General features: G+C 39.2%; 1 protein-coding gene across 2 annotated transcripts in view; it reads right to left on the bottom strand.

Annotated features, from left to right (window-relative positions):
• The window catches only part of COL12A1 (collagen type XII alpha 1 chain), a 123,470-nt gene that overhangs the window by 75,007 nt on the left and 27,286 nt on the right, over positions 1–21,177 (bottom strand). For both annotated transcript variants that reach the window (XM_075554887.1, XM_075554886.1), the window contains exons 12-17: positions 20,621–20,893; positions 18,760–19,032; positions 9,830–10,102; positions 2,779–3,045; positions 2,113–2,305; positions 822–943 (exon numbers count right to left, since the gene is read on the bottom strand). In XM_075554887.1, the coding sequence (XP_075411002.1) occupies positions 822–943; positions 2,113–2,305; positions 2,779–3,045; positions 9,830–10,102; positions 18,760–19,032; positions 20,621–20,893 (1,401 nt within the window). The remainder of the gene's footprint in view (positions 1–821; positions 944–2,112; positions 2,306–2,778; positions 3,046–9,829; positions 10,103–18,759; positions 19,033–20,620; positions 20,894–21,177) is intronic.

The following is a 21,177-nucleotide window of genomic DNA, read 5'->3' as shown; positions in this document are numbered from 1 at the left end:
CTAAGGACTCAAATAGAATATAAATGTTTAGAAAATCCTGATGGCAACATATGTACAAGTGTGCTTGATACAACTGGTGTGTGGATTGTTATAAGAGCTATAAGAGCCCCAGGAAAATTGTCTTTAAAAAAAACACTCCTTGCTCTATCAGTATCTGTTCTTTATATTACATAAACAAAACAAAAACATTTTTAACAAAAGTTGTGATATTCATTCTACTAAAAGTCTATCATTTGGGTATCATATGCCAAATTAGCATTGAAATTCCCAAATTCTATGCAAGCACCAAAATCTTTCAAGCCTGACCCTCCTCACCCAGATGTACTCGTTTCTATCAGATCTTCCCCACTTCCACCAAGGATGTGAGAAACCAGCTATGTGGACACCAAGGCCATAATCATGGCAAAAGCAGAAAATCTAAGTGCAGTTAGCATCTCCAGCCTCAGCCTCCCATTTATTTATGTAATCTAAGTCCCCTTACCAGACCCAAATAAATAATTTCTGCAGTTACTTTCCAGATCTATATTTTAGTCATGAAAAACAGATCAAGTGCCTATTATCTGCCCTTAATAAAAACTCATCTTTATATTTAAAGTGCTATGTAACTAAAGCAATGTTGACCCCAAAACAACTGAAAATCATTGTTAAAAATGTTTTTGACTGGGTGCTTTAAAAAAAATTGTGATTTCAGTACATAATTTAAATAAACTTCACTTTAATATTTGTTACCCCTCTTCATTGTATAACTAACCTAAAAGTTGACATTTGCGGTACTTTCATAATCTTGAGTTTTCCTAGGGGAATGTAATTCAATTTCTTACCAGATGATAAAATTGGCATTACAGTTGTGTCAGAAAGGGTTGTCATTTCTTGTCCAACAAGTGGCGAACTTTCTCCTCCATCAAACATTCCAAAAACATTTACTTTATAGGTGGTACCTGACCTGCAATGTTAAAGCACAGCATTTGTAGGCACAGTTGACTCATTTTTGCTCTTGTAAAGGCATTTGTCTTGCTACACTAGCTCACTCAGAGGGAACTGTGAAGTCCAGCATGCTACGAGAAGAATATCATTCCCACCATATTCTGGTCTGTGCTTACCATGTAAGACATGAAAGGAAACTAGCCACCAAGCATCCCACTTAATACTACAGGGTTCTAGCTCCATGTTCTGTCTTGCCTTACTATCAGATGCGGTGCCCCTGAGACATCAAGTTCTCTACTCTTACTGCTTCCAACCAATGGGCTTTACCAACTTAATGCATACATACCTTGTAAAGAAACTTAATAAGGCACCTAACACAAGGCCTGACACATAGTAAGCACAGCAAACTTTATCCCCAACAACCCTGCCCCTCCTCTGGGAAGGAGCCCTGCTAGCATGTGTCTGCTCAGCAAAAGGTTTAGGTTCAACGAATATCTCTACAGGAGAAAGACGCTTCCATACAGTCTTCATAACTAGGTGACAGCTCTAGTCTGTCCTACAGGGTCCCTATGAGTTGAATTTGATTCAAGGGCAATGAATTTGGGTTTTAACCCTATTAAAACATGTCAAGCATTTACAAGTATTTCAATATTGTTGATTGAACAGTTGAACACAGTCAGTCATTCTTTCTGCAGTAATGAATGTAGGTTACTCTTCAAGCCCAAACTTCATTCTTTTCTACTGCACAGGCTGAAGTCAGACCTTTAATCAACTAACTCTTACCCTCCTTTACCAACTGGCACCAAGTATGAAGTCACTACCATGCCTCACCCTGAAGGGGAAGTCACATCTAAGAATACCCATATTACTACACAGTTGACTGGGTGCAGGCTCTTCATGAAAGTGTGCAATATACATGTTAACTTTTAACTCAGAGGATTATTAAAAAGAGGCCATTTTCAATCATTTTAAAATAATGTTATTGCATTACAAAAAGTTTACTTATCCCTAATTTCTGCTGTTATACCTAAATTCTATCCTGAAACTCACCAAGCAGAGGAAAGAAACTTCTGCTGATTTTAAACACTGCACTCGCCAAGAGACGTATGAATAACGCTTGTGTAAATCTGACTACTCCATATGAGCAATGCATTTCTTTAACACAAGTAGAATATGATTCATTCCTACCTAAGTTCCTCCAAAACTACTGTGTTGTCATACGGTCCGACCACTAGCTCCCCCAGTCGTCTGTCATCCCCCGTGGGGTGGAACGTGACTTTATAACCTTTCACTTCCCCAGGGGCAGGCTCCCAGGTCACCCGGAAGCTTGACATGGTTGAGTCAGATGTTTTGAGGTTTCTGGGTGACTTAAATCGAGAAGCTATAAAGATAGAAAGAAAAATATTTTCATTTAAGGAAAAAAATATCCAAGTGATTAGCTTTTACCATTTTATCAGGTAGCTTTTTACCATCTTATCAGCCCTTATAACCATTCATCTAAATAGAAACAACTCTGTGATATGCACAGCATTTGTACAAATAAAATAGTTCAAAATGTCTATTTATGAGAAAGATTAAGTCTTTCAACACTAGATGTCAGACTCAACAAAATTGTCCCACCCAAGGACAAATTCTCACAGTTCATGGTTAGACTAGCATTAGAAAATGAATGTGTAACATCTGTCTTACCAGGAATGGAACTGGTTAAAAATAAGATGGTAATTAGTAATTGTGTCTATTGACTATGACTTCATGTATTACAGAATCAGCTTTCAGCATTTTCGAATAAAGCAGGCATGTCCACATGTCACTTGGACACAGTACTCCCTTTTCGGCAAAGTCGTCACTGGGTACCTGTTGTTCCCGAGCCTTGCCGAAGCTTTCCTTCCCCCGTCTTGTAAATTGGAAGCACGGAGATGTCATATGTGGTCTGGGGCTGAAGTCGCTTTAACACGGTGGAGGTGATGGTGGGTGGAACCTTAGCCACTATCTGCCTCCCTCCGCCCCGGGGGCGGTACATAACACGGTAGTTCACCACTTTCCCAGGCGCTGGCTTCCAGGTAACTCGCATCTTGTTTTCGGTTTCTTCATCCACTGTCAAGGTTTTGGAATCCTGGGAGACTGTGGGATAAAAGGAAGACAACAATATATACCTGGCTGAGTTAAATCTGTATCCACGCTTGCCTAAGTATGCACACCGTTCTCCCGATTGTCATTTCTCATAAAGTCAATCCCAAGCTCAGTAAGATCTGAGAAAAATGTTGTCTCCTTATCGACTAATAACTAAAAATGGAAGTTCGTTCTGCAGGAATTTCTTGCTGGCATTCTAGAGACTCTAGAAAACATCCATTTCCAGAGTTGAACTTGTAGGAATTTTATTACATTTTCATCTGTAAAATAAATCTTCCACCAGTCATACTGTGTGAAATACTAAAAGCTCCAAATGTGAGGCTGGAAATTTTAATTAGATCTTTGCAAAAAAAAAAAAAAACCATAAAAAAACTGCAATCCATAAATGACTAACCAGAGAAACTGGGGCTAATGCTATTCCTTGCCACCACCATGGACATGTAAATCAATAACGAGGAAGAAACAGAAAACCGAGACATAAAAATACCTCCAAGATTTTTAAGAAAAATTGACATACTTTTAATACTGAGAATTTGGGGAAGGACTATAAAATATCACACACAGTTTGCTAGATGTCCACAAATTGCCAACGACACCCTTCATTTTAAGTATGACCAGTGTTTATAAGCAGGGCCATTGCATTCAGTTCAATAACCTTAGCATTCGAAAGGTCAGAAGAATTTCTCTATAGAAAGTTAACAAAGCTGAGGGAAACATTGCAAAGAGTCTTTTCTAGCTTTGAAATAATGAGTAAAGCCCATCTAACACAACTAAAAACCAGGCAAATATAAGAAATGACATTTTTGAAGACATGGGACATAATTACAGATTGAATTATATTATGCAAAAATATGCGTTGTGTTTTCTATGTCTGTGGTTATAATACCATGTGGGAATGGGTTGTCTTTGTTGGGTTTTTAAGATCAGGTTAGGGTAGTTCTTGAATCACTTCCTTTTGAGAAGTAAAAGGGATTAAATGTTTCTGAGGGGCCATGGGAGAGGAGGAGGTATAGGAAAGGGAGGGTGGAGTCAACAAACTCAGGACAAGGGAACAAAAAGGGATCTAAAATTAATGGCAAGGAGGGTGTAGAATGCCTAGTGGGATTTGATCAAGTGCAATGTCGCCCAGAGGAATTACTGAGAGCCAAATGAAGGGCGAACATGATTGTGGGCCAGGAGGAAAGTAAAAGAAAATAGAGGAAAGAACTAGGAAGCAAAAGCTATTGTAGACATATAAATATAGGCATGTATATATGTAAATATATTAACTTATAATGATAGGGTTATAGATCTAAATCTATATATTTATATGTTAAGTATTAAGATAACAGACGGACTTTGGGCCTCTATTCAAGGCATCCCTAAACACAAGAACACCTGGTTCTAATAAACTGGCACTCTATAATACTCACCTTTCAGACAAATGCTGAAGACAAAATGGGTGCATATGCAAATGTGAAGAAAGCTGATGGAGCCTGGCTATCAAAAGATGTGGCACCTGGGATCTTAATGGCTTGAAGTTAAACAACCAGCCATCTAGCAGGGAAGCAAGTAAGCCCACATGGAAGAAGTACATCAACCTATGTGATCACGAGGTGTTGATAGGATCAGCTATCAGGTATCAAAAGATCCCAAAATAAACAATTATATGGATGCAAGTGAGGGGAATCAGAGTGGAGGCCCAAAGCCCATCTGTAGATAAGTGGACATCCCTTCACAGAAGGGTCACAATAGCGAGACAAGTCAGCCAGGATGTAGTATAGCACCAGTGAACCACATAACATTATTCTAGTTCTTTAATGCTTTCTCCCCTCCTCCCCATTATCATGACCCTGTTCTACCTAAAATATCCTGCGAGACTGGAGTATGCACATTGGTACAGATAAGAGCTCTCAACACATGATATCCAAGACAGACAAACCCCACAGGAACAGTAGTGGGAGTAGTGATATCATGAGGGTGGGGGTTGGTGGGGAGAAAGGGGAAACCGATAACAGGGGGAAATATAAACACCCAGAGGGGGACAAATAATAGAAATGTGGTTAAAGGGAGATAATTGACGGTGTAAGATATGAAAAAATATATATATATAATTGATCAAGGAGTCAGGATGGTGGGAGGGTTAGTGGGGGAGAGGGAAAAAAGAGGAGCTGATACCAAGGGCTCAAGTAGAAAGAAAATGTTTTGGAAATGATGATGGCAACATATGTACAAGTGTGTTTTATACATTTGAATTATGGATGGTCATAAGATCTGTAAAAGCCCCCAATACAAATTATTAATAAAAATTGATTAATTTTTTTAAGAGAGAGAATAAACAAAGGCTATAAGGAGAGATGGGGGAAAGAGATGACAAGTCAATTGAAGATGGCCCAGAAGCAAGAGCTCACACGAGACAAGGCCCTTCCTCCTGAGCTGACAGAGAGAAAAAGGGACCGTTAGAGTCAGGACCTTGAGTTTGAATTTCTAGCTCCCTAAACTGAGAAAATCATGTTCTGTTTGCTAAAATTACTTGTTGTATTTCTGTGATATCAAAGAAACCCATTGACGATAGGCTGCTTTCCTAGAGGGGTTCCGGGACCATAAGCCATCTGGGTACAAACAGCTTCATCGAGCCGAGTGGCTGCCAGGTTTGAATCTCTGACCTTACTGTTGTTGGCCCAGAAACTAACCACTGCACCCCTTGGGATCCTTGTAGGGGCACTAAATAATGAAGGCGGACCTCAAGCAGCACAGGACAATGAGAGGCCAATGATGTGAGTCCGACGATTGCCCCAGTCTAATTGCGGAGTGTTCAGGCCCCAGCCAAGTAATAGGAAACCAGATAGAGCCTGGTGCTCCCCTGGGTGAAGGAGATGGTGCACTGAAGTCAAGGTTTGCAAGGAAATTAGCGTTAGAAGAGGAGAGAGAGTCACAGAGAAAACCTCCAAAATTGTTCTGATGTCTGCAGCTAAGTATCACTCAGTGTATATGTGTGAAGAAACTAGATCGAGGGCAGAATCTCATGAAAGGAGCACAGGGAATAGTTTCTGCAACTCACAGGGGGGAAAGCATTGTCCCAAGTCGAAGTGGAAAGCCTGATAAATCTCAGGGCATCACTGAGAACACTCCTGAGGGGATTCCCTCAGAAACAGGACAGAATGAGCGCTGCACTGAAGATTGTCCTGGTCTCGCCTGTCAGAGCTTCAAAACAAGTCACTGAACTGCATCCTGGAACAACACTCAAGAAGATATACAGGAATATAAAAACATCTAACACTCAATAAAATTCTATTCACAATATCTTCCACCATCTATAAAATTCATAGTATCAGTCATACAGTGGAAAATATATTACCCATCCTGAGAAGAAAAATCAATCAAAAGAAAGAAAACTAGAAACTATACTCTTCTGATTAGTCTAAAGGGGTATGAAAGGAGTCATTCTAACTATATTCCATACAATAAAGAAAGCAGAAGATTCAGCATGTAACGTAGGAACAGGGAGCATATACCAAAAGACCCAGACAAATTTCAGCAGTGAAAATAAAGTCTTAATGCAGAGAGTTAGCAGCAGAAAAATGATTTGTGAACTTGTTTCTATAACAATTGAAACAACCCAAAATCAAGGACAAAGAGAAGAAAAACTGAGAAAGCAATCATGATAAACGGAGCGTCAGTGAGTGATATGGTAATTCCAGGAGACTGGGATACGTGTAGTTAGAGCTACTGAAAGGACGGATGAGAAGCACAACATAATGTTTTAAATTTTATAGAACTAGAAATCCACAGATCAAAGAAGCTCAGAGTTCCAACCACAGCAAACAGGAAAAAGCTACCTTGAGGCCTATCATCACCAAATGGCTTAAGACCAGTGATGAAAAGAAAGTCTAAAAAGCAACCCAAGTTCTAAAGACACATTATGTCTAGGAGACAAGATAAGGATGACAAAATCAGTCAAAATATCCAAGATGTAGACAAATTATGTTTCTATGTACCAGATGTAAAATTTCAGTGGTGGCTGAACAATTTTTTTAGTTTAATGTTTAAAGAAACTCAGGAAGTTCTCAGCCAAGTTTATTACTTTCTAGAAATATTTATATCTAAATTTAATGGGAAATTGGACATCAGCAAGAAAACAAACACAACAAAAAGCCTCACAAAGAGCTACAAAGCAAGATTTCTCACTTCATTGACAGGTATGCCACATACCATAAAATATCATCACGCCTTTCCACATGAGAAGTAATTCTCAGGGGTTAGGAATTCTCACAAGATACTTTCAAATGCCCATTGTACCACTGCTACGGCCACTGTCATAACTCAAAGGGGATAGAAAGTTTCCCAACTGCTGGCTTTCTGGCACCATTCCTGGTTTTCATCATCTCAACACTCAACATTCCATGTCCCTGCATTTCAAGTGAAAGCAATTCTGAAAATATTTCCAAAATGTTTCCTTGGAAACTTAGGAGAAAATGTAAGAGCATAACCCTTGGACTATTAACTCTGCTGAGCTATACACACCTTAGGGTTCAGGCACCACCTAAATACCAGAGTTGACCCAGGTTGCTGAAAGTGCCTTCTGAGCCTCTTTACTTGCCACAGTGCCACAGAGTAAAACGCAACCAAGATGGTACGAGGACAGGGAAAACAGGGGGCATGTCTTTTCATCGTTTTTAGAAGTTTCAAAAGTTCCACACTATTATTTTAAATGAACATTTTGGCAAGCCTGCTCCTACTTCAAAAGAAGCTTTTCTGTCCATTAACTTTTCATTCAATCCATCAGCAAAAAAAGTATGTGAAAATATCTTAGAAACTAAGCATTCTAAAAGATACAAATTTAAGTTTTCTGCTGATAAATTTGGTTATGGCTAAAACACATTCACTGTGGAAACTTTCAATCCCAAACAATAATCTGAAGATTCATTTGAGAGGAATTGTTTGAAAAGCATATATAATTTCTCTGTAGCTTAAATTTTAACTTTACTCCTATGAAATAAATTCCCTATGTGTGCTACAAACTAAATTTACAAAAATAGCCTCTCTATACAACCATTTCTCCCATAAATGCAGAAGTCTTAACTAGAGAAGTTCCTAAATTATATTAGCCAATATATTACAGATGAAAAATTGCATGTTACTATCATGGAAATCAATCATGTGAAGGCCTGGGAAATAATATCTTTACAAAAACATCAATTTCCTAGAAATAGTTGAGGAATTTGTGGGAAGGTCAGTACTTCAGGAAGGGCATGAGGACTAGCTGAAAGGTTGACTATTCTAACCCACTATCTCAGGAAAAAAAAGGCTAAGCTATTTTCCCTAGTGGCATTGTCAGTTAAGTGTTGGACTGCTAGCCTTCAAGGCTACTGGTTCAAACCCACTCGCTGCTCTACAGGAGATAGAAGAGGCTGTCTTGGAAAGTCGATATAGGGTCACTGTGAGTTTGAATGGACTCAGTGGGCTTGGGTTCATTTGATTTAACTTACTTCCCAAAAGCCAAAGCCTTGAAAACCCGATGGAGTGTCGTCCTGTCTACTCAGCACATGCAGGGTTGCCAGGAGATGAAATTCTTTTACTCGAGTTAATTTCTCTACACATATAAGTTTATATGCAACTGATTTGCCAGCTATGAAAAAATAAATTCTCCAGATAAATCAGCCAAAATAATTTTAGTTCAAAGGGATCTTGAAATCAAACTACAGGACATATTTAAAGCTGTGCTTGCCACTTTCCGCTCCTCCTTTGCCAGAAAACAATCTTCCATTTCCCCCCACTTCATGCTGTGGCATCATAGCTTATGTTTTGGGCTGCTAACCAGAAGGTCATCAGTTCAAACCTGCCAGAAGCCCCACAGGAGGGAGATGATGCTCTCTGCTCCTGTAAAGATATGTGGTCTCAGAAACCCAAGGGGCAATTCTATTGCAGCCTCGCAGGGTCAACTCAGTGGCAATTAGTGTTCAGCCTCCTAATGAAAGGCAGTGCAGGACTGCCCTATTTTTACTCGTGTGCTATTTCCTGTTGTTTTTTTTTCTAAAATCCTTCCCAAAAGAAAATGAATAAAGTTTTCTCTTATAAATTCTCAGTAATTCCTGCTTAGCAAGTAACCTTTTAGAACAGAAGATTAAGCAATTCTGACATACTTTTCATTAGCCAAGTGGTGATAAATGATGAAAAGCTGTTTGTAATTATCCAAAAGAAAGAATATAAATCAAACTGAGGTAAATCTGAAACACCAGAAAATTAACTATGCTTCTGATTTAATCTTATCAGATACAGAGGTTTGAAAAAAAATAGAATGACTCTTATGCACATAATCATTTTTGTCCCAAACAACCACTCACTTATTAATGAGCTCTAAGAGGCGGGGTCTTATTCTGGATAGTTTATTCACTGTATCTCATTTAACCCTCACACCAGCTCAAAAAGACGAGCTTTAGTTATCACCATTTTGCAGATTAGGAAACTGAGGCTCGAAGCAGGATAAATGGTCTCTTTGAGACCTGTTCTTTTCACTAGTTGGCTCTCCTGTATCATTCCACCAAAAAAGGGGGGGAGGGGGAATAAAAGAGTTGAAATGGAATTCATTATTTCAAAACGTGATGTGAATTTTGGATATCCTAAACTTAAACAGAGCTCTTTAAAGTTCCTAATTGTTCAATCCTCATTTGTCACACAAAGCCGGCAAATGCAAGTGGATGAACTGCATGCACTTTGTCACTTGAGCTGACTGACAGCCATTAGGTAGCATGTAGTGGCGGTGCAATCCCCAGTATATATCCACGAGGTTACCTACTTTCAGTTGTGGCTTCTCCAGTCACAGGGTCTCCTTCTCCACTAGTGTAAGTCGCAAACACAGAAATTTTGTATTTGGTCTCTGGCTGAAGGTTTTCTATCATAGTGTGAATTGAATCTCCAGGAAGATTCTTCTCTCCAGTATCAATATCATCGTACAGCGATTTCCACGAGACCCTGTAACCACGAACCATTCCTGGTGCTGATGTCCAGTAAGCCCCAACGGATGTGTCAGTGATGTCTTTAGTGATTAAATCTTGAGGTGAACCTCGTTCTAGAATATAATGAGAATGGAATCAATGGTCTAACTGATAGGTAAATTTTTGTTCATTCTGATAACAACTTGACTTACTATATTCAAACAACATATTTATAACTTCCCATTTGTAGACCACTTATTTTTTGTGAGCTACTCTATGCTTTCAGGTTGATACGTATACATTACAATGATATCTAATTCCTGCTTACCATTCTTTTCCACAGAAAATTCCAAAATCTTTCACCACTGCAACAACATTCCAATTTTTAAAAGAATACAGACCTAAGACAGTATTTACTGAGGAGGGGAAAATACATCTAAATCCCAAAGTTTTACCACATTTCAGTCTTCTTATAACATCACCCATTATTTATGAGGATTTTTATTTCTTTAGCATAATTTTTCTTCTCTAATTAATTTACATTCCACCTCAATTTGCTATTTACAATAACTGCAAAACTCTATCACATGTAAACCTTAATCCCAACAATAACTTTTCAATGAGAACTTTTATTTGCACCTACAATTAAAGAGGCCTAGTGAAAACTTGCAACATTGCTTATTGAAACTAAAAGCCATCCATTCATTTGGAAAGCTTGAGAGTGATTAGTCATCAAAATAAACATACCACGTGTTTTTTAGTTGATCAAAAAAAACTGCTACTAAAATTTGGCTCTTTCATCTTCTAAAATGGAAAAATATGGAACCTCAACTTAATAGGAGACACAGATGTATTCCAATAAACCCTTACTTTCCATATTGTAAATGCAAGATAAACACGCAGGTCACTTTATATTGTCAACTTTAAGTAGGGTTTATGATAGAGTATGACATAAATGTATCTTCTTTCACAACATATATTTTACCACTTAGTGGTTGTATACCCAAGCAAATGATACCCAATGCTCCTACAAAACTTCGGAGGACTGTTATTATTTTACTTGAGCTAAAGAGTAAAAATGAGTATCTTCAAACTACACATAATTAAACAATATTACATTTTAGTACAAAAAGTAAAAATAATAATGGATGAAAAGCAATCTGAGTGTACTAAAACCTAGTATATATATGGTTAAATTTAGAGGTGGAAAAATAAATAAAACAGGAGCTGGGCATTCTACCAGACCCCAACCCCAATGGAAAATTCTAAGTCCATTATAAATAACTTTAACTGCTGACAGGACATCTCATCTCTGGAAGGAAATTAGTTACATATTTCACTGCAACCAAGAATACTTATTTTCAAGAACATATTGACTTTTTTCTCTCAGTACTTGAAGCTTATTCTCATTTAAAAGTCTTTTGGGTTTTTTTTTTAAACTCCATATTTTCTACTTAAATGGCCACATTTACAGCTTTATGCTTTCATTATTTACATGAATTTAACAGTGCATTTCAGACTTTTGGTTGGTTTGGTTTGGTTTCTGTGCTTTCTATTTTTGTTGGTGCTTTGTTAGTTGATATCCCAACAACTGGCCTCTAACTCTTAAATGCAACACACATTTTGCTTCGGTGTGTATCATTTTCCATATGTCTCTTCCCTTCAATTTCCTAAATCACTGAAATGATCACACTGGAAAGTAACTTTAAATTAAAATGAACTAAATACTCATTATGGACATGTCAAAGAAAGTGTAAGACAAAAGTAAAATGTAGGCATTCGCTTTCAAGTAACACTGGGGTAATTTGCAAATATAATAATGTCCATCTTTAACTTTGCTAAAGGTTGTGCCTCTTAGCCTATTTTTTCTCCCTACTTTCCACAGTGCTGAAGTTGTGACATTGTTTATTTCCATGACAACAGACATCAGTCTCATAAACACGGGCTAATGATTTCACTGTGAGAAAAAGAATATGAAAATAATTATGGTGGAAGCAAAACTACATTCACAGAGACAGTTCTGGGCTGCAAACAAAAGACGCCTGGACCACTAGACATGTTTCCTCCAGGCGCCCTAAGCAACCAGTGCCACCTTCTCATGTATAAAGCTAGAAGGAAAAACGGGTAGAATGGCAAAACCGACCTTAGCAAAGGTCGGTCGATGTCCTTAAAATATACTTTAAAATACTTTTCTATAAGATATATAATATATATGATGCAAAAGACACATTAACTAAAATATTCCTAAATTCCCATTGATAGCATGGCAACACTCATTTGACTACACATTGGAAATGTTATCAATTACAGGAAGGGAAAATCATCTGAAATTAAGCTTCTGCCTATGGTTGCATAAAAGGAGACATCATTTCCAAGTCCTGGCACTACAAAAGCTGGAATTCAGAGAGAAGAGAAAGACATCTCAATTCAGAAGACAGGAGTAAAACATAAACTGCTTCATACTAGCTTTGCACATGTCCATCAGGTAAGAATATTCCTAAATATTAAGCTTGTACTTTTGTTAAGCATGCTGTTAAAACTTGTTTGTTTTCAAAAATCAGGAGGGTTGAGGACTCTGCTGCATTATACTCAAGAATGCTGGCAGTATGAAGTGCTCACGACAAGAAAACGCATTATACTTTGAACCCTTCAACTTTTTCCAACTGGAATCTGTGCTTGGCCAAATCATAGATTACAAACAAATGAAGCAATTGGATTGCACCCTGTGATATAGTTGGCAAGAAAAGGGTCAGAAAACAACCAAGTTGGTCTTGGTGCAAGGTGTGCAACCGACTGAATTGATCATCAGCAAGACCTCATCGCTTCCTGGGTCCCTTAATCCCTCAGCAGCAGACTAACTAGACTAAGCCTGATCAGAAACAGAGAACCACTTGAAAAACCAGCACCTGGCTTCTGTCCAAAGCAGTGAAATCAGTGTCTCTGGTTTCAATCTTCACAGAGATTTTAGTGCTTCACTCTTTGCTCCCTATCTTTCTCTTTCCTTTTGCCTGCTGCTTCTCTCTGAAGTTTAATGAAGTGGTTGATTGGAAAGCATACCTGTCAGCGTAGGAAAAACACTCATGCATCCGGGAGCTTTGAAATGGGAGTGCTAGCACAGGTAGGGGTGTGGTGGAAGCCAAACTGCTCAGAGTCATGGGACACGATGACGTTCTACAGGAGTGTTTAATGGTTTGTGAAATGTATGGGCATAAGGCCCCTTTAGGTAGCTGAATGATCTCAGTACATTTACTGTCACCCCCTTCCCATTCCATCGCACAAAATGGAGGGTGTCACTCTCTCCTCCCCTCCTTTCTGCCTAGACCTGAAGTGGTTATCAAAACATGCTCCTTAGTTGATCACATTTTCCTGTTAATGACATCCATCAAAGTGGTACCCAGCCAGGAACTTGCTTGGTCTTAATGTATTGAACAGTTTAGTCCTCAATCTAAGGAAATTCTGGCATCGGTAACTGAAGGGAGAGATACTTTACTTGTTTGGGTCTGATTTGGGTTGCTTAGATTGGGTTTGGGAGACAGGTCCTTTCTAGATTCCCTAGAATGAAGGAGGAAAGAAGGAAGGAGATGGAGGAAAACTGTCAGAAAATCAGTCTGCAGTCCTTCTCCAGGAACACGGAGCATTCCTCTCAAAGTAGAGCCATCGGAACAGGGGCAGTGGACAGAAACCCACACCAGTAGACCTTTGGCCACTTCGTCACCATCTCTCCCTTCACCTGGATCCACCTCTGCTGCAGGGACAGCACTCCTGCCTCCCTGATTTCCTTCCCTCCCTGGGTCCCAAAATGAGGTATTTCTTTCTTTTCTTTTCATAAGTGGCATTGCTTTCACATAATATGTAGCTTCCCGGCCTCTGTTTTCCGCAGTTCTGGCCTCGAGGCCCCTGCTTTCTGTATCACTTTGGTCTCTGGTGGTAGCACCTCTGGCACTTACTTGTTTCCAACAAGCCATTTTTGTTAATGAAGGTATGTCTGCACTTTTACTTCTTTGACTAGGTTTCAAGGCTTTCTCATAAACCTATTCTCTCCCATTTAGAACCAGCCTAGATATAAACAATCCACGCACTTCTGCCATAAGTTTGAACATACAAAATCCTGTCGTGTTTCAAGTGTTGGCACTCTGCACCTTTGTCCTGATTTTAAAACATGTCCAGATACATTCAAAGGCATCTGCCTGAGTCCTGCTTGCATGTGTCTCGGCGCTGCTGCTGTGAGAAGTCATGTAGACAGGTGTCCTTTTCATGATCTGAACATACGTGAGAGGTAGGCTCCTACTCTGCCTTTTTCCACATGCCAGGCCAAAGAGCTAATGCCCCATTTAAGTAACTTTCTTATGTTTCCTTAGCACTTTTCCACTTGCTTTATGAAAATCAAATTATCATCCAATTCAAATATAATTATACCATGAATTAGCCAATAATGATAACTGAAAAATTAATCATAATGAAATGAAACTGCTTCATCTTATAGATGGTTCCAGCCAGCTTTCGTTCAGTTTCACATACCACTTTCAAAAATAGACGTTAAATTGAAAACGTAATGTAAACCCTCTTCTAAATCAATTTGTATTTTCCGTTAGAGCTCAGCTCAAAAGCCTTCCAACTTTCCACTGCAGAATACAGAAGAGCCGCTCTTCTGCATAATGTTCCGTTCAAACACACTTGAGTTGCAACCACTGAGGCAGAGGCGCCCGTCTGCAGGACAAAATTCCCTATTGATAAGTTCGTTTAGCTCCTTTAACCAATGCACAGTCCGTGAACCCCTCTTCAGCAAGGAAATTAGCCTCCAACTTCAAAGTTCGACTGAGCACAAAAAGTCTCCTCGGTAGTTATTCCCTCTTGAATTTGATTTAGATGCTATTCCAGTGAGGGATGACCTTGCAGAGGAGGAGCTAGATGAGTGTGTGTTTGATAACTGTGCTAAGGGTTCCCTGGAAATATCAGAGTTGCCAGGCATGAATTTTCAAGTTCTGAATCAGCAGTAAACCTAAGAAGATACAGAGGCCTTGTTTGTGCATCGTGGGAAGCTACCACATTACTCAACGTCATACAGAAAGCTGTGAAGAAACCTCAGCGTAACAGAATGTCAACGGAGGGAGCTCAGTTTGATCTGTAGAAAACCATTCATGCCAAGGATGTTGTCCGGTTGCTATAGCAACTGAAACAAAGAAAATTCTGAAAAGTCATAGTTTCCATCGTCGAAAAACCAACACTCAAAAATATACAAAGACAAAGGAAAAACAGAACCTTAGTATTCCCGAATTGAAATTTCCATTCATTTGAGATAAGTCAAAGTAAAAGTGGTCTCATTCATCGAGAGATTTTTAAAAAAGAGAAAGTTTCTGAATAGTAACAGTGACAACCAAAAGTTCACTCAAGACTTAAAGTGCATTTACATGGACTGGTCGGCTGTGTTTAAGCAGCTACAGCAGGCCTATCGCCTTTAAGAACAACAAATAAAAGAAAAAAGATGCAAATCAAACCTAGCGGCTAGGGCTCCGGTTTCTCTGAAGTTTATATCTGAAATAGTAATAAACTCTGTCTTTGTGATTCTATTGCATTCAGTTCTACAGCCAACCATGAGCTTCCCTGATGCCAATGCTAATAAATCTTGCTTCCAGCAACAGGGGAATTTCTGATCATTGGCTGTGTTTCAAAAAAAGCACTAGGAAACAGATTCACGCAAGGAATGGATGTATACCACGTTGAATACAGGGATTTTTTTTCTTTTTGAATTGAAAGCTACAGTATACTTAAGTTAATCTATAAATTTTCCAATCTACAGAATGCAGGCTGACTCCATGTCTTTGGATGAAAGAGGCATTCCTTCAAGGTCTGCTCTTACCACCTCCTCTCCCTAGAGGAAAACAGATTAGAATAACAGCAGCCTCAAAAGCCATTGCCTGGCTCTCTTTCTGGGCTTTCCACTCCCTGCATTTACCATCATATCCTATTCCTGTATATGGTATGTGGATTTGGCTGCGTTCATATAATAAAATGAAATGGAATAACCAGCGGCAAAAGAAAGCTCTTATTATTTTAATTTAGTTACAACTATGCTTTCACATCTTTCCCAAGTTTAGCACCCATAATGCAATGGGATAAATATGTTAATAAAGTCAAGCTGGCAGCCCTCTATGTAACCCTTCACTGTAGCAAAGAGCCTTAGTGTAAGTGAAGAACAACTCCAACACTACAATTAAGATGTAAATTTAATGATATTTTTGAGCAAACTTACAAGCTATCTAGCTTTCCTCTATAGGAAATGTGTGTTTTTTAAAAATGTATATTATTACCTCTATATCTCCCTTAGAGATAATTCTCTGTGTGTTTGCGTGTGTGTGTGTGTGTTCACACATGCATATAAGCTGATGGATGTTCTATACTATTTGTTAACAATTAGTCGCATTCCTGTGAAGAAAGTCATAGCCCAATAAAATGTGCTGGATATAAACTTAAAGCATATTTTCAGTTATTTGCATTCTAACCAATTTTTTCTTAGCCAAGAATGCTGTGGGTTTTAGAACCAAGAATTTTAACTAAGTGGGAATACATTTGCTAGAAACAAGAAAAGTGCAGAAGAATATCAGATTAAAAGATGCAGCCAAAAGTAAAACTATTCAATTTTCTTAAGATGGTCCTTTTAAAGGACAATTTTCATCCATCTAAACAATCTAAAACTACTCTAAAGAATAAAAGCTCAGACATTTCTCCTTTTAAAAGCCTGAGAAAGGAAACCACAGAAGGAGAATTCCAAACAATATAAAGAAGAGGACAAACTTCTCACAGATACAGGGATGGATGACATGCTTCCATGGTGTGGATTGTATCTCTGAAGTTAAGGCCAGGTTAGCTTCTACCTCGTACAACTTTCACACCACCCAGCAATAGCTGTGAAATATTTACTCAAGTGACGTTTTAAGATACAAGTTCTCAGAAATAATAAGCTATTTTCTCTGGATGTATTGTTATAAGCATAGGATATCTTCCAGTTCCCAAAGAGTTAGAAGGAACAGGGAGGGAGATGATCAGCTGCCCATGACAGACAGCAGTGGTTCTCAACCTGTGGGTTGCGACCCCCCGAGTGACCCTTTCATAGGGGTCAACCGATTCATAATTGTAGCAAAATTACAGTTATGAAGTAGCAGCAAAAATAATTTTATGGTTGAGGGGGTCGCCACAACATGAACTGTATTAAAGGGCTGTGGCATTAGGAAGGTGGAGAACCACTGCCAGAGTACACTGAGGCTTGGAACATAGGGTTCATGAGGACTTGCAAGGTCACCTGGCTGTGTCTGAAGCAGGCCTTCTCTGGGAATGGCTGCTTTACAAATGTATTTAATCTTTTGTTTAAACATTCTTCTAAAAACAGATTTAATTAAATGCTTGGATTAAACTATCATCCCGACTTTGATTCAAATAGACTTTTTATTTTAATGGATTCTGTGAAATTCTTCAAAGTCTCTACATTTCCAATCAGAATAGCCTATTGGAGGCCTTGTATCTGCCTATTGTCATGTCTGAAAATTGCAATTCTTTCAGCTCCAGGATCCATCAATGATGGGCGTTTCCATGAATTTTACTGTAACTTCACATCACAGAGGAAATTAGGGATTCATTTTCATCCATCATCATTTATGGTAAATCATAAAAAGTATGATGAAAAAGCATGTCTGATGCAATAAGAAAGAAGCTCTTGGGGGGAGCGGGGAGGGTGGTGGAAAAAAAAAGAGGACCTGATGCCAAGGGCTTAAGTGGAGAGCAAATGCTTTGAAAATGATTAGGGCAAAGAATGTACAGATGTGCTTTATACAATTGATGTATGTATATGTATGGATTGTGATAAGAGTTGTATGAACCCCTAAAAAAAGAAAAAGAAGAAAGAAGCCCTTGCTTGCTTTCCCATGTAGACCCCAACTACTTTGAACTGCTAGAGCCCTGAGGAAATCGCTCCAGGCTTGTATTAACTTTCCATTAAATTTGAACATTTTGCATGGAACTACATTTTTAAGGTTGCCATTCAGAAAACAGAAAAGACCCTTACTTCTTACATTGCTCAGTGTTTATGTGTGCTGTCATGTGTGGTAAGTGAGTAAGACAAGTTCACGAGGAATCGGAAGTATTCTGATTGTATTCCGGTGCCGGGTGAGGTAACCCAGCTACATGACCTCGGACAATCCAGGTCTTCCAAGCCATAGTTTCTTCATCCATGACTGGTTATGCAGTCAGCTCTGAAATATAACTCTGCTGACCAGTCAGCCAGTGTTAATTCTTTCAGTAGGTTATATTCCACGTCGCACAAAAATAGGCAGTTTCACGGGTACTCTTTGTCACTACAAATTCTCTTTCAGGGGAGGGACTTACACATTAACAAATGTCATTAGCTGGGACACCCTTTAGGATAGAGTAGGACTGCTCCACAGGGAATATGAGATGAATCTTTATGGGAACAACAGCCTCAACACTCTCTCACAGATTGGCTGATGGCCTTGAACCGCAGCCCAACCCTTAATCCACGATACCACCACGCTTCGAAAATGGACAACCCAGAGGCACCCCGCTGGCATAGTGGTTACACGCCGGGCTGCTAACTGCAGTCAACAGTCCAAAACCAGCAGGCACACCAGAAGAAGGGACTTTCTACTCCCATAAAGAGCTGCAGTCTCAGAAACCCCCGGGTCAGCCCTCCCAGTCCTATAAGGTCACTCTGAGTCAGCGTCAACTCAGTGACAGTGAGCTGATAAGCTCAGAAGTTTCCATAAACTATGACAATAATTACCTTCAAGTGTTGTCCCTTCTCCAAAAAGGGCGTCTCCAGCCCCAGAAGCATACAAGGCAGTCACAGACAAGGCGTACTTCGTGCCTTCCTGCAATCCTCGCAGCATGGTATTGGTTGTATCTCCCCTCACGGTGACCTCCTGAGCTGCGCCGCCTGCCACTGGAGTGTAGGTGACCAGGTACTGGTTCACGTTTCCGGGTGCGCTCGTCCAAGATAACTTCATTGTTGAGGTTGTGGGGTCAGAAACTTTTAGGTCTCTTGGATTCCCTCTAACTTCATGAGGTTAAAAACAACAAACAGCAAAGCCCATTATTTAATAAAATGACTAGAAGAACACTTTTTTAACTTTTAATATCTTAAGTGAAAGTTACACCCTGAGTGAGAAAGTGACAACTGTAGTTGTTAACTAGCCAGTAATGTTTAAATATTTCTAAGTCGGGCTCTCTAGGTTAATAGAAACAAAGAGAAAGATCCCCCCCCCCCCCCAACCAGTTACTTTTAGTTTATACAGGCTAAAATCTTTGGGGTAAAATGTCCCCAACATTACTCCTAAAAATGAACAAAGTGTCAAGACATGCATCTACATTGATTAGAGAGCATAATTCAGAGCTTCCCTCCACTAAGAAATCTGCAGTACAAAGTGTTTATCCACATAAGCCTATAAGGAAATAGCAGAAGTGCCACGTATTTAAAACGGTGCTACCTCTAGAAAATGTGTATACATAGCAACAGCCCAAAGATGCCTGGTCTAAGATGCAGCTTCCTAGGAACTCCCTGTCACTTGGCAACTATATTCGACACTTCATGATTTTCCTAGTAAATTGACCGAGACATCTGTGAAGAGCCTCTAGTTCAGTCGACCCTGGGGGACTCTCCACCAGGCACACAATCGCAATCTCTCTCTCACTCTGGGAAAAGGGCCTAAAGAGGTCTTTTTTTTGTGGGGGGGGAGTACAAAGAGCCCTAACTATACAACAAGAAAAAAGAAATATAAAATAGTGACCTCCCAAAGGAGGAGAAGAGTAAAAAAATAAGTGGTGACGCAAAAAAGGGGAGCGTCGTGCTGACGAGATTAACTAGCTGCACTGAAAAAGAAGGGAAGTCAAGTGACAGGTGAGCAGCTGTAAGGGATGCTCCGTGTGAGTGTTTGCAGAAAGACAGTGAATCCCACAAGCTGAGAGCCACCCTTAGAAGCTTCTTGACCTTGAGTCCATTGCTTAGCCTCCTTTAGCCTCAGCTTCCTTATAAGCCTGTGAAATAGTAGCAACCTCATAAATATTTATAAATCAATCTAACATCAATGAGTTCAAATATGAGCTACTCTGCCCAGAATATGGAATAGATGTTCAATCACTTCATGATTGCTACTATTTGTTAGAAATATTATTATAAACTAAGCTTTAAAGATAGAGAATGAAACTGAAATTATAAATGTTCTAATTTTTTCAACAAAAAAATCACACCTTTATAATTTGCAGCAAACATTAAAATCTGCGATATGGGCCTAATCATCCCATTTAAATAAAAACAAGTTCATCCTTTAAGATCTTGCTGAAGAAGGAAAATGTAATCTGTTTCAATGATGCATAGCCGTTACCAATCTTGAAATTACTAGAATCCTTAATCTGACTTTAGGAGAATTTTTAGACCATATCATATTACTCAAGCTCTACTGACTCAGATAAATCATGTCAAAAGTCAAAACTGTGAATCATTCGAGTCTAAAAAGAACACAATCTAAGATAATATTTAGACAATGGAGGAAACGTGTCTATGGCTCCCATCATGGGGAGTGCTGCTCAAGACATCCTTTGCAATCCACGATTTGGGTTAATGCCGTGCAATCAGCATAGTTCTCTACCTTCTTCAGTGGCTGCATTTCCAGTGAGTGGAGAGCCAGGTCCTGAGTAATATTCAGGAATGACAGACACTTCATATTTTGTGTCTGGAGTCAGGTTCTCCAGGGTTCTCCTCCTCTGATTGGCTGGAGTGGTTACTTCTTTGCTTTCTCCACCACTCACTGGTCTATATATAATCCGATACCTTAAGACTCTCCCTGGAGCGTGAGTCCAGGTAATTTTAAAGCTATCCGTGGTCTCATCTGTCACTTTTAGGGTTCTAGGCGCTCCTTTCACTGAAAGACAAAAAGGAATCCAAAATAAGCTGAGTGGCTCCATAAGAAAAGTACAAAACTAGCCTCGTATTATGATACGAAAATTATAGTATCTCTCCAGAAAAGTCTTTGAGCCATTTTTTGACATCCAGGTGAAAGTATCCGTTTTAGCCAGAGATGAAGTAGATTCTGAAATAGCAAGCAAATACCGTACAATATCCAGAAACAAACTAAGTAATATAACTTTTTTAATCAGATAAAGAGATGTGTAATAGTAAGCTTTTGACATCATAATAAAGCACCTT

The sequence above is a fragment of the Tenrec ecaudatus genome, chromosome 7, assembly GCF_050624435.1.
Source record: "Tenrec ecaudatus isolate mTenEca1 chromosome 7, mTenEca1.hap1, whole genome shotgun sequence".
In the NCBI taxonomy this organism is placed as follows: Eukaryota; Metazoa; Chordata; class Mammalia; order Afrosoricida; family Tenrecidae; genus Tenrec; species Tenrec ecaudatus.
This window is presented reverse-complemented; position numbering and strand designations above follow the sequence as displayed.